General features: G+C 31.2%; 2 protein-coding genes across 2 annotated transcripts in view; one reads left to right on the forward strand and one right to left on the reverse strand.

Annotated features, from left to right (window-relative positions):
- Positions 1-719, forward strand: part of LOC108749116 (homeobox protein rough-like) — an 8,846-nt gene extending 8,127 nt beyond the window's left edge. Inside the window, exon 4 of the mRNA XM_018487640.1 lies at positions 482-719. Within this exon, the coding sequence (XP_018343142.1) occupies positions 482-704 (223 nt within the window). The 3' untranslated portion in view covers positions 705-719. The remainder of the gene's footprint in view (positions 1-481) is intronic.
- Positions 720-6,523: 5,804 nt separating this feature from the next.
- LOC108749138 (heterogeneous nuclear ribonucleoprotein A1, A2/B1 homolog) lies at positions 6,524-12,464 on the reverse strand. The gene is made up of 7 exons (XM_018487666.1): positions 12,328-12,464; positions 10,692-10,903; positions 10,203-10,515; positions 9,833-10,076; positions 8,966-9,181; positions 8,565-8,724; positions 6,524-6,614 (listed from the first exon to the last, which is right to left on the reverse strand). The coding sequence occupies exons 1-6, from the start codon at positions 12,346-12,348 to the stop codon at positions 8,600-8,602; spliced, it is 1,131 nt and encodes a 376-aa protein (XP_018343168.1). The 5' UTR covers positions 12,349-12,464; the 3' UTR covers positions 6,524-6,614; positions 8,565-8,599.
- Between the last annotated feature and the right edge of the window lie 305 nt (positions 12,465-12,769).

Raw genomic sequence — 12,769 nt, forward strand, 5'->3', positions numbered from 1 at the left:
TATATATATATATGCAGAATAATTCTTAAAAAAATGTAAACAAAAATTTTAAAAATTATATGAAAAATTTTCACCAGATAATGTTGTAAAAAGCTCGATTACGTTCCAAATGGCTGAGATCTTAACAGCGGAATATCTCATAACAGTCTTCATTTAATAACTAGCCAGGCATTTAGAACGTAAACGAGCGGATAGGGCTGCCGACACGCGATCCACAGTTTAAGTAACGACTCCGTTTCTCCCTAATGTTTCGCTGAATAAAAGCATTTATTTCAATTAAATGGAAACGCCATTCATAAATGCTCCCTTTTTGCAATCTTTCTGAAGTGGCTTTTTTTTATACAGAAAGTAGCAATTTTTGCAGTTGGAAAATATTGAATATCTTAATTTAAGTATTCAAGATTTACGATCACCACCAGTTGTCAGAAAAATTTTTTGGAAACAGTTAAACCTTGTTATCAAATCTCTTTGTGGTTTACAGAAACTTCGCGGTATCGAACGGCCTGGTGAATCTACCGCTTTACAATGCGACAGGATTCTGCGGCCTCTGCCTGTACAAAGATACTTACGGATCGGTGACCAACCACTCTTGCATCTCCAGCAACCCCGTTGTCATCGACTCGTCCTCAAAGGATCAGCCACGTTACAGCAGCAGTAGCAGCGAGACGTCTGATAATCCGCCGAATCTCGTGTCCACGACTTAATTAAATCCAACGTGCGATCGCTATGTTCACTGAAGACACATCTGACAATAAGTTCATTTTCCTTTTTTTTTCTGTATAAACTACGCGATATAGAAGCAGTTTTGACGATCAATTTTCGGCGTGCACGAGTGAAACGTTAAGAAAATCTTTTCTGGCGCTATATAATAAATAATTAGGAAAAATTGCAATATTTATTGACGTGAAAAGATTTTTTTTTGTGCTAGTTTTTTTTCTTAATTTCATATTTTTTCGAATATCGTTGGAATTAATTAATTTAGTTTTTAGAATTTTTCACGCAATTTGCCGAGTCCTTTTTCAATTGCAATTCCTCATTTGTTATTTATTTGTATGGGATGAAAGATAAAAAAAGAATCATGTTTATATTTCTACCGATGTAGATTAATTTTAATCTTGGTTTAAGGTTTTTTAATTCTTAGAACTTAGAACTCATAGAATTCATTGGTAAAAATGAACTAAAACATTAGTCTTCAAGATTAAAGCTTTTTAAAGCACGTCGAGAATGAAATCGATTTAAAACGATGAAAAAACATGAAAAATGTTAACAATTATATATCATCGAAAAGTCAATCGGATTATTATAATTAATCATAATAGTGACGTATAAAGTTGCACAATTATTAATTATATGATAATTATAATACATATAAGATTTGAGCATGTTTTATCTGTAATTAACAAGCTTAATCAAAATAACGAGAATACATGAAATTGCAAAAAATATATATATAGTTTAGTTATTTATTTAATTGTTTCGCGAATAATTCATAATAATTAGTGCAATGGGTCATAATATAAATATATCAAATAACTTTTTATAGCTGACGCATAAGTACAATTGCATGTATTTCATGAGTTTGGAGGAGAATGAAAAAACACAGCTCTGTAGACTAAAAGAAGTTTATTAAATGTGTAAAAATAGTGTTTCAATCTAAATATATATATAATAAATTATTATTATATCCTAAAAAAATCCTAAATTTAATTTTTTAAATTTCTATAGTTTCAAGAATTCTTTAATTTCTAAAACTGTAAGTTCTTTATAACTGTAAATGCAAGGATTTTGCTCCGAGAGATTCCGAACCGAGAGAAAAAGTAGGCTCTTTTTAATTCTTAATTAAATTTTTAGCTTTTTTAAAATCTTTCGGTTTTTTCTTCATAAAAAATTTCGTATTGCTAAAATTTTGATAGGGAAGTCAAAAGTAATACGAGTAAGCTGTAACACTTACATAAAAAACGTTGTAAACAAAATACAAAAGCGTAAGAAAGAGATAGAAGTTTATAATATATTTATTACAAACTTCTATCTCTTCTTTACACTTGCATATTTTGTTTATAACATTTTTTTATATAATTGTTACAACTTACCCGTATTATTTTTGACTATCTCCCCTACTAAAAATACCTTTTCAATTGTTATATGTAGAAGCTTAAGAGAGCAGTCTATCTTGTAAGTTTGAAATTAATAATTTTCGTGCTTTTTGTGAACGTAATAAATTTCTTATAAAATATTCAAATATTTTACCAATTAATTATTTAAAGATGTATGTGTGTACTTTTTAAAAAAAATATTAAAAATTTTTTTTAATGTCTTCAATATACGTATACAATAATTTTTCTTTATCTGACAAAAAATGCTAAAATGCTTATTAAAGATAATATTTTTAATTATTTCCAAGAAGAAATTAAATATTTGCATAATAATAGCAAATTAAAGTCAGAATATTTAACTTAAAAATTTTTCCTTTAAAAATATAATATTATTTATTATTATATTATTATTAAAATAATATGAACCGTTTAATTCTTTGAAATGTTGCCACAATATAAACTGCATCCTTAAGACTAATATAAGTCGCAATCAAAAATTTTTGAAGGAGCAGATCCTAGGTATTAAAATTTTTAATTTTTATTCATTTTTTCAATTTTTGGACTCTTGGAACTTTTAGAAGCTTAGATTCTTAGACTTTCTCAAAATTACCTGCTCTCAATTAATACTTAAAACAATTTGAAAAAAATAGATCGTTACTTGAACTTACCTCGGTCGGCAGCCTTGGAAGGACGGCGGCACAGGCACATCGCTCTCGCAGAGTACCAGCCCAAACGGTAAACCAGAAATTAATGAAAACGAAAGACAGCAATTAATACAGTGAAAGTAAAAAGAAGTCTCAATAAGAAACGCCCTGCCTGCCCTTCGCGAACGAGAGAACTTAAATAAATTAAGTGACAATGTTTCTCGTCTCTTTTTTTCGCACCATATAAGATGAGGACACAGCTGACTGCCTATAGATTTGAATGGACTTCTCGTGTAATGAATTTACATTGAAAATAAATCCATACGTGTCTAAATGTGTAGCTTTCGATCCAGATTTCTGAAATTTCAATTGCTCATGATATGCCATGTAAATCTTGAGAGCAGTAAAGTCTCTTTGATAATGCCGGTTGTTACATCTCAGCTTTAGATTTTAGCCTATTTGTTAAACTCATTTCCTTTAAAAAGACTAGTATTTCGTCATTCAATCTTAATTAGTTTGTAGTCTGATTTTTTTTAATATTAGCATTACCTATTCTTGCACGATTACATCCTTAAATGTTTTGGAAATCTCGAGTTCTTAAAGAAAACCTTGTATGTTGACGAATCAGTATTAAAGTGTATTTATAGTATAAATCAATTATTCTTACAAGAATCTTAGGTGATAAAGACTTTTGAAGAACTAAGAATACTTGCTAATATTTTGAATATCAAATGTATTATTAATAATTGATTTCCTAGGCATCATAATTCCGATAGTGTGATTCCTTCAACCTAATATGCGATAAAAATATCACATCTTGAATAGAAATGCTGTAATTTGAAAATTTCTCTACAAAATGAACATAAAAATCAGGAAAGAAGACATTTGAAGATCTAATTTATGAATTTTTCTAAAGTACTCGACGATATAAAGTTCTGTCTGCTTAATAGCCATAAATAAAACTTTAACTTTGTTTTTTTTCTAAAACTCAAGATTCATACTGTATATTTTTAAACCCTAGATCTTCGGACGACGATATATGAAAAAAACACATCTCTTAAAGAGCCCTTTTCATCTCTAAGCGATATATTTTTAGAGAGACTTTCTGTGTACACACATGAACACTGGTGAAGATATAAAAAAAAAAGAGAGAAGAAAAATATAAAAAAACAATAACGATGCAACAGCTATACGAACGAAAATGTATCTCCTGTTCAACCTAAAACTTTCTTTGTGAAAGAAAGATGAATTAAGTAGAATCGGCAATGTTCCAATTAGCGTTACACATATTTTGCTAAACTTTGTGATTATGTATACATAATTGAACAAATGTTTAAAAAAATTTTAAACGTGTTTTTTTTTTAAATTAGAATGTTAGAATGATGATGTTGTATAAATGATGAATTAAAATAAACTTTAGTATGGAACATATACAACCGACAATTTGCAAGACGGTAGATAATTGTAACCAATCTTCAATAAATAATAAAAATAGTTTATATATTTAAAAGTTAATTTTGTATAAATAGTTTTTATTTCTCAAAGTAAAAATTTATTTCCACTTTATGTGCATATGCGCTCTTTCTTTAAATCGCGTCTCCCATTTTTTGAAAGAGCATTTGTTTTTATTTTTTTCTTTTTGCATTAAATTATAGTAACGTTATAAAAAATTTTTTTAATTTGAAAGATTCTGGATATTTTAGAAATTTAACTTTCTCGATATAATCTTAAAGCAAATTCTACCGATTCTTTTCCATTCATCAAACTTTCGCAAGTTCTCTTATTATTAACAACAATTCTGGTATACAGTGCACCAGATACACAACGTAGTCGCCAAAAAACATGTAAAATAAGACTGTAATGTCATGCACACACTTGTTGCCATTTAACACCCTATAGAAATATATGTACATTTATGTGTTATATATGTATATCTAAGCAAATGAGTCGAAACATTCCTACCTGTGATTGCATAACAGAGGCTAGAATGGAAAGAGTCTAGTAAACACTAGTCCTGTCTGTCGCAGCCTGAGAATCCTTTCTCTCTCTCTCTCTGTTATTTTTGCCTTTTCCCTTTTTTCCTGTTCTTTCGCTCTCTCTGCTATCTGCTAGCTTCTTCCTGGCTCTCTTAAGCTGATAATCTTCGTCACTAAATTTCAAAACTGCACTAGACTAACTAGAGACTACTCTAGTACTTCAACACCGCTCTAGATCTACCGAAAAGTGATGAGCTAATTGGGGAATGAGAGGATTCGACTCAAATATTATGCTTTAGATAAATACTTGAACTAAATCTTTAAGTATGTAAATCGTCAACTAAAAAAATTTATTTTAGAGATTCATTATATCTTTTCCTAGCAGAAACAATTAAATTGAAGTGAAATTTCGAATTTTTTGAGAAAATCAATATTTAAAAAAAATTAATTCAGAGCTTGAAAATTTTAACAACCTTGGAAGAAGACTGTAAACTTTTAAAATCTCCCAGGTTAAAAAACTAAGTTTTTTAAATATTAAAAATTTTTTTAACAAGTTTTTAAAATTATTTTTTCTTATCCCTCTTTCAAAATTCTCAAGACTTTTTAAGAATTCTCAAGTTGAACAATAGTGATTTGAAATTCTTGATAATCTATCACTATCTAGAGCATAAATCTTTCTATAATAGAAAATGGGTACAAAAAAAATTCGCAAGTCGTTTGTAATATTCTTCGCGATGAAAAAAAAACTACAAAAGACTGGGATGGGGTTTACGTTCTATACAAATGATTTAATACTGCGAATACATATTTGAACATTGACGCCTCGAGGTATCGGTGGTATTTTTTTTTCTTTTTCATTAACTACACAGTCGACAGTACATCTATTTCTGCCTTTTCCTTTTTTTCGTCTATTGTACAAGTCCTACAAGTTGTTCCTTCAACGTGTACAAGAAATGATCCTATCTATCGTTATTATCGTGAATAATTTTATTATGCAGCTTCGAAGGAAAAAGAGTTACGTTATGAAAGAGATTCGTGTGATAATATGTAACTGTATTTTATATACATTTTGTCTGTTTAATAAAGTTAAGAGATTTATTAAGAACTGTACTTTATATACATTTTGCCTGTTTTTCATAAAGAATATTGAAACTTCGAAGTTGCACGAGAAAGATATTCCGGGTAACGTTAGATAATTTACCCGTTAGATAATTTATTCTGACCTTTCGCAATAGTTCAGTCTGAGCTTATAGCCTATTACCTGACGTCGCAAAATTAAGATATAATTAAGAAAGGTTTTTTTTATTTAAGCCAACTAATGCTTAAACGATTATACAGCTTCGTAAACTAGTTTTTATTTCCTATTAATTAGTCCTAATTAATGCCTACAAAACGCTGATGAATATACTCTTCTCTTGCTATTTTTATCGCTACATGCACGCACTATATCTTTTTCTTTCTTTTCTTCTCACACATTTTTCCTAATATAAATTATCTTCTTGTATATATGAATGGATATTGTCCCTATCTGCTGATAAATATTTACGCGCAGATCTTTATAAAAAGGACATAAATATACATTTAAACGATAATACGAATCTTTATAATGAGTGGAGAAAGGGAAAAACTGGACGCAAAATTAGAAAAGAATAGGCGTATAAGCCTCTCATTGCGAACTAACTGATGACTTTTTTTTTTCTCTTTCTCTGTCCTGTAGCCTGATTGTCCTGCCTGCCTGACCAACTTCCTGACAGTTTCTGAGTTTCTGCCTGTTCGTTGTCTTGTCTCTCTAGCCTGATAGCCTGCCTGCCTGCCTGCTCCGATACTAAACAGTACAGAAGTACTGACGACTAGAAGACAAGTAGTAGTAGTAGTAGTAGTAGTAGGAGTAGTAGCTTCACCTGAGGTTCAAAAGTCAAGAAATCTGTTAGTTAAACTCCTTAACCTGTGCAAAGGACCGATTGGGTCGTGAGCAAGGAATTTCCGAATCTTGGGATCTTTTTAAGGCTCTGGATTTCTAAAAACATCTCTTGGATTCCAAGAATTTTTAAATTTACACAATGGAGAAATATTTTACATTTTTGTTTTATTGAATTTTGATTTGTATGGATATTTATTATTAATAAGAATATAAAATCAATTAAGTTTCCTACAATTTTTTAAAAAATTTTTTAATTCTACTATTTTTATTATTTAAAAGATTGTGTAACATTTCTACATTCATATTTCTAGATAAATTCTAAGTCTCAAAATTTTTAATAGAATTCTTCAATAACACACACAGGTGGTATATAATATATTTAAATTTCTAAACAAATTAAAAATTCTTGAATTTCTGTGTTTTTATTTTATCCAATTTTCAGATTTATAAGACTTGTATAGTTATATGTATATGTTTTTAGAATTTAAAACCAATATTTTATGTCTATTAATTCTAGAATTTCTTCCAGATTATTTAAATTCTTAAAATCTTTAACTTTATTAGAGAATATTTTATCGGAAATCTTTCAATATTTCATTAAATTAGACTTAGAATATTAAATTCCAAAAAAAAAAAAAAAAAAACTTCCTGGAAAATGTTCCATATCCAAACTGCTCTGTGGAAGTTTAAAAAATACTACTTCAATTTGATAAATCACTTTCTATAAAGATCCAAAAAAAAATCTCTTTACTTCTACATTCTTGGATTCCTCAAATTCTCGGTGCCTGATATCCTGAGATTCTTAAATCCTTGAGACCTTTAGAGGTCCTCTAATATACAAATTTGTGTATTATTAATTGTGAACACACTTGATATTAAATAAATTCTTTCAGAAAAAATCCTTCCTTTTTATTAGACTATAGCAAAATAACTAATCCTACACATATGTATAAAACAAAAGAAATACTACTTTTTAATACGTCCGATAAAATATCAATAAGATATAAAAAGTGAAAATAGGTTGTCATCTTGCTATTCTTACCTAAGTTCTGATCTACACTTTCAAAAACGTGTGCTAATTGCAAAAATAAGAAAAAAAAAGAACACCACTTGGATTGCTAAATAATTGAGTTAATTATATAGTCACGCTAGAAAAATGATGTAGCAAGTATTGATATTATTAATAGGACAAATAACAATGACTAAAAGATGTAACTTTGCATTCTAATTGCATTGTTTGCACAAGCCCTAAAATTATGTGTGTATGCATATATATATCAACAATAAAATAACTATTATGTCCTCATATATAATCATGAGATAATTTTTATGCTCTCTCTTGTCTCTCAATAAATTTTTAATACATACACACATACACATACACACACGCGCGCGCGCGCGTGTATATGTATATATGTATGTATGTATACTCACCGACTAAACGATTGCAACAGATTTTTTTCTATGGTTTCGGAGCGATTGGTTTTTACTTACGGATCCATAAGTATCAATCGCTCAGTGAGCAGATTGCATTCCGGAACCCATTAAAAAAAAAAGGTGTTGCAACCTTTTGGTCGGCGAGTGTACATTAATTTCTAATTACGTTCTAAATAATATGAGCAAGACATGTAAATTAATAAAATTAAATAATTAACAAACTGAGATACTTACAATAAATTAATTTATACAAGTTATCCATTAAATATATGTATAAATCAAAATATGTTGTCATTTATAAATAAATATGTAATCAACAAAACAAAGAAAAGAAAAAGTATATATACTATTTAATATCGCATACATCCGATTTCAAATTCTGTGAGAAATAATTCGACATTCCCGAAATTTTGCGATTGCCACAAATTTAAACAAAACGATTTTGAAATTGTAAATCGATAACATATACTGAAATAATTATAATATTGCTTACCAGCGAGAAGAGTCAGCGATATGCTCAATGTTCTCTTAATATCTCCTTCCACTGCCGCCTCCACCGCCACCCATGTTTCCACCTCCGAGAGAATTACCGCCATAACCACCTTGGTTACCATATCCACCGCCGCCGCCAGAATTTCCGCCACCCATAGGACCTGCAGCATCATAAGAAAAAAAAAACTACAGATTAACAGAAGCAATTGTTTCTAAATCGCATGATAAAATAACGCAATAATCATAAAATATAACATAAAAGTAGACACACATTCAATAATGAGAAGAATGAAAGTCAAAAGATTTTGATATTTTTTAAATTTTAATAATTATGTAGATAACAGTTTAACAGGAAATAAATCCAAAGAAAAAATAATTATCGTTAAATTTCAAGAAGGAAACCTTGTCCGCTGAAGGGTGGTAACCATCTGGAGTCTCCGGATTGACGTCCGCTAGGACCGGAATTAATGCCATATGGTGCCGGTCTACCACCCGAATTGAAATTATTGCGCACTGGGCCTCCGCCGTAACCCTGTTGATAACCACCACCGAAATTGTCATTGCTCCAATTACCGCCACTGTTGTAGCCGCCCTGTCCACCTTGGTTCCATCCACCCCCTTTAAAATACAATAATTAGCAGCTTTTTTTAACATCTCCATTATTCGAAATAATGAAATACTATTATGCTATTCCACTTTGCGGCAGAGACAATGTTTAGTTTTTATTATTAGTGTAATAACATTTCAATTATCAAATACTTTGTAATATTGTATAACATTGATAGAGAAATAATTTTGTTATTGTATTAATTTCTCTCTCTCTCTCTCTCTCTCTCTCTCTCTCTCTCTCTCGCTCTCTCTCTCTCTCTCTCGCTCTCTCTCTCTCTCTCTCGCTCTCTCTCTCTCTCTCTCTATGTTTTATGAACCTTTTTTTTTTCAAGTTTATTCTATGCTTATTTCAGTAACTTTTTATCATGTTATACAACGTTATTCTTTAGAATACAAAGTCTCTGCGCTGCAATTACTTGACCCTGGCATGATTATCTTACAGAATTATCAATACATAATTTAAAGCATATTACGTACCACAAGAGAAAAAAAGATCAAATAAACTCTTTAATCCATTTACATATTTATACTCTTTTTCTTTATGCATTGAAGCCAATTCTCAAATATGATATTATTAAATACAATATAACATCATTAATGCAAGGGTCAACTCAGTTCTAAAAGGAATAAGAAGACAAATATCTTTCAGCAAACCTTTACCTTGATTCTGATTCTCCCAAGGTCCATTACCCCCCCAACCTCCTTGATTACCTCCACCGTATCCACCCTGATTACTGCCATTGTTCCAGTCACTACCACCGCCACCGCTGCCGCGTCCTCCCCAGCTACCACCGCCTTGGTTACCACCACGGGGTCCTCTGCCTACACCTTGGCCACCACGGCTGCCGCCGCCACCGCCACCGCCGCCTCCAGAAGCAGATGCCATTTCCGCTCTGCTTAGAGCCTGTAATAAAAATTATTACGTTAATAAAAATATAATAATTAGCTATTTAGCTAATTCAACATCAGATTCTTATATCTGTATTCTACTTGAATTGTGAATAATTTTTGAAGATATATATTTTTTCACCTTTTTCACATCAACATGCTTGCCGCGAATCTGATGATTACGCTGTAGACAGATCTTGTCGACAGGATCATAGTCATCAAATTCGACAAAGCCGAATCCGCGTTTTTTGCCAGTCTCCTTGTCAGTCACTATGCTGATCGAGTTTATGCTACCGTAGCTTTGAAAATATTGTCTGAGATCTTCTTCTTCATGGTCATCCTTTAAACCACCAACGAAGAGTTTCTTTACAGTAGCTCCAGCTTCTGGTCGACCTATTTCTTGCCTAGGGACTGCTCTTTTGGGCTCAACCACTCTACCGTCTACTCTATGAGGCCTGTAAACATTTTTTAATCTCTTATATAAACTCACTTTCTCATAACTAATAGGAAATAAAGTCCTATTGTCACTTTTTTAGACAAAATAAATAAAAGAATCAATTTATGCAAAGAAACAAATTATATAAATAGGAGCTAACATCTTTTTACAATCTTGTGCGAATCCTCTTTTTACCTAGCATTCTGAGCATCATCCACCATATGAGCACGGGAATAAGTAATAAAACCAAAACCTCTTGAACGCTTAGTTTTGGGATCTTTCATAACCACCACATCTACGATCTCTCCCCATTGCTCAAAGTGCTTCTTAAGCGAATCATCCGTTGTTCTATAATCCAAGCCGCCAATAAACAATTTTCTAACGTGTTCTGGCTCATTTTTACCATCCTGAAATATTAAACAATGTTCTAAATTATCATTAAAATTCCTTAATCACAAAATAATTACATATAGCTTTGCCTATAAATACAATATAAAGCATCTTCAATTTGTTCTTTCAAGAGTACTGGCAGCAATAAAAGTTAAAGGAGAAAAATTAACAAGATAATAAAATTGTTATAAAAATAAATATTTCATTTTTTGTTAGATATATAAAACATTTATATCAATATTTTTATATTTGCGATATATTGTTTTATATTCTTTATATTTTGTATGTGTATATATATATATATATATATATATATATATATAATATATGTATACATGTAGAGCTATTGAAGAATTAAGGACAAAATTAAACATATTAAAATATTTTATAACAGCTAAAATAGGTTTTTTTACGAAATACATTATTAATAAAATGAAGCTTGCAGCGCATCCAAATACAGCAATAGTAATACAGTAATAGTAATAAATTGCTCTTTTTTTATAATATCCTATTTACTTTATATTTGGATTCAACATACTTATCCAAGATACATATTATGGCATTATTTGAAATAGATTTCGAGCAAAATTCATTACAAATAATTCCACAATATCCTCTCAGATTTGGTCTTGGCTCCATTTCTATCGATGCAGATCAACTTCAATCTTGATTATGTACTTTTCATTTTTTTCTAATCTGTATAATTACAAAAAAAAAGATAAAAAGAAAATTAAACCGCGAGTTGTAAAGTTAATTTACATTGATATAAATGGACTTTAATTGCTTCAGATTAATTCATTATAAAATTCTGTCGAAATATTCATCATTAAATTTGGATTAAAAACGCCAAGTTTTGCCTTTGAAATATTTCACAAGCTATATCGCTATTGTGATTTCTTCTTCTTCTTCGTCTTTAATTGACCCTTGTCCTCAATGAGATTTACTTGGCCAGTCCACAAATCGAGATGTAGTAAAACAAATTCAAAAATTGAAATGCAATGCACCGGCCCTCTCAAAAACCAAACCGGGCAGATAAAATAAACAAGACGATGCAATCAAAGTAAAAATGGAATGCGCCCCTCAGATACTGGGCGCTTACGACTACGACGCGTGTTCAGACGAATAAAGGGACAATTGGTAATGCGATACAAGATACAATTGTACGATCGAAGCCGGCCACACGCTTTTCAAAAATGTAATTGAGACGATATGAAACACACGAAGCGAGACGAGACACATGTCTAACCAGCTCGAGCGATTTTACGCTTACGAGATTCACCTCTTGTGATACCGTAGCGAACATCGGCATGGCAAACATTCCCGACATTGTCGAAGTATCTTGGAGTAATACTCGACAACACGAGTGTCGGGGGAATGACCAAAGCGTTTCATACTGAACAACTAGCGATAAAGAATTGACTACAGCAAGGTAGATACTTACATCATGTTCCATCTTCACCATTTTGAGGGAATTAAATAGAATACAGAGTCTCGTGAAACTCGTAGAACAGGGTAAAACGCGAGTCGATAGCAAATGATGGAAGGAAGGACGCTATCACGACACGATCGATTTCTATTCCCTGCGCGCACTCATGTGAACCCCGGGCAAGTTGTCCAATATCCAATCATTTGCTCGATTCGCACTGGATCAGATGTGTGTGTCGTACGATGTTCTGCAACCAATCAGAAAGCAGAATTTTATTTCGTATCGATGGCTTAGTTTTCACCCAGGGTTTAAACCGGATTAGAATGTAAGAATCAATTACGTCGAGTATTCCCTTGTTATGCCTAATTCACACTAGATGCAGCAAGAGTCAAGCAGCGGAGCAGCAACCAATCAGTGAGGCGATATTTACAGTGCCGCAAACAATATCGCCTCACTG

The sequence above is a fragment of the Trachymyrmex septentrionalis genome, unplaced genomic scaffold, assembly GCF_001594115.1.
Source record: "Trachymyrmex septentrionalis isolate Tsep2-gDNA-1 unplaced genomic scaffold, Tsep1.0 scaffold269, whole genome shotgun sequence".
Classification (NCBI taxonomy): Eukaryota; Metazoa; Arthropoda; class Insecta; order Hymenoptera; family Formicidae; genus Trachymyrmex; species Trachymyrmex septentrionalis.

Coding starts and splice junctions, on each gene's coding strand:
- LOC108749138 (XM_018487666.1), bottom strand. CDS start 12,348: ATGGTGAAGATGGAACATGAT. Junction 10,516..10,691: donor GATGATGCTCAGAATGCTAG/GTAAAAAGAGGA, acceptor AAATGTTTACAG/GCCTCATAGAGTAGACGGTA. Junction 9,182..9,832: donor TTGGGAGAATCAGAATCAAG/GTAAAGGTTTGC, acceptor TGTATTTTAAAG/GGGGTGGATGGAACCAAGGT.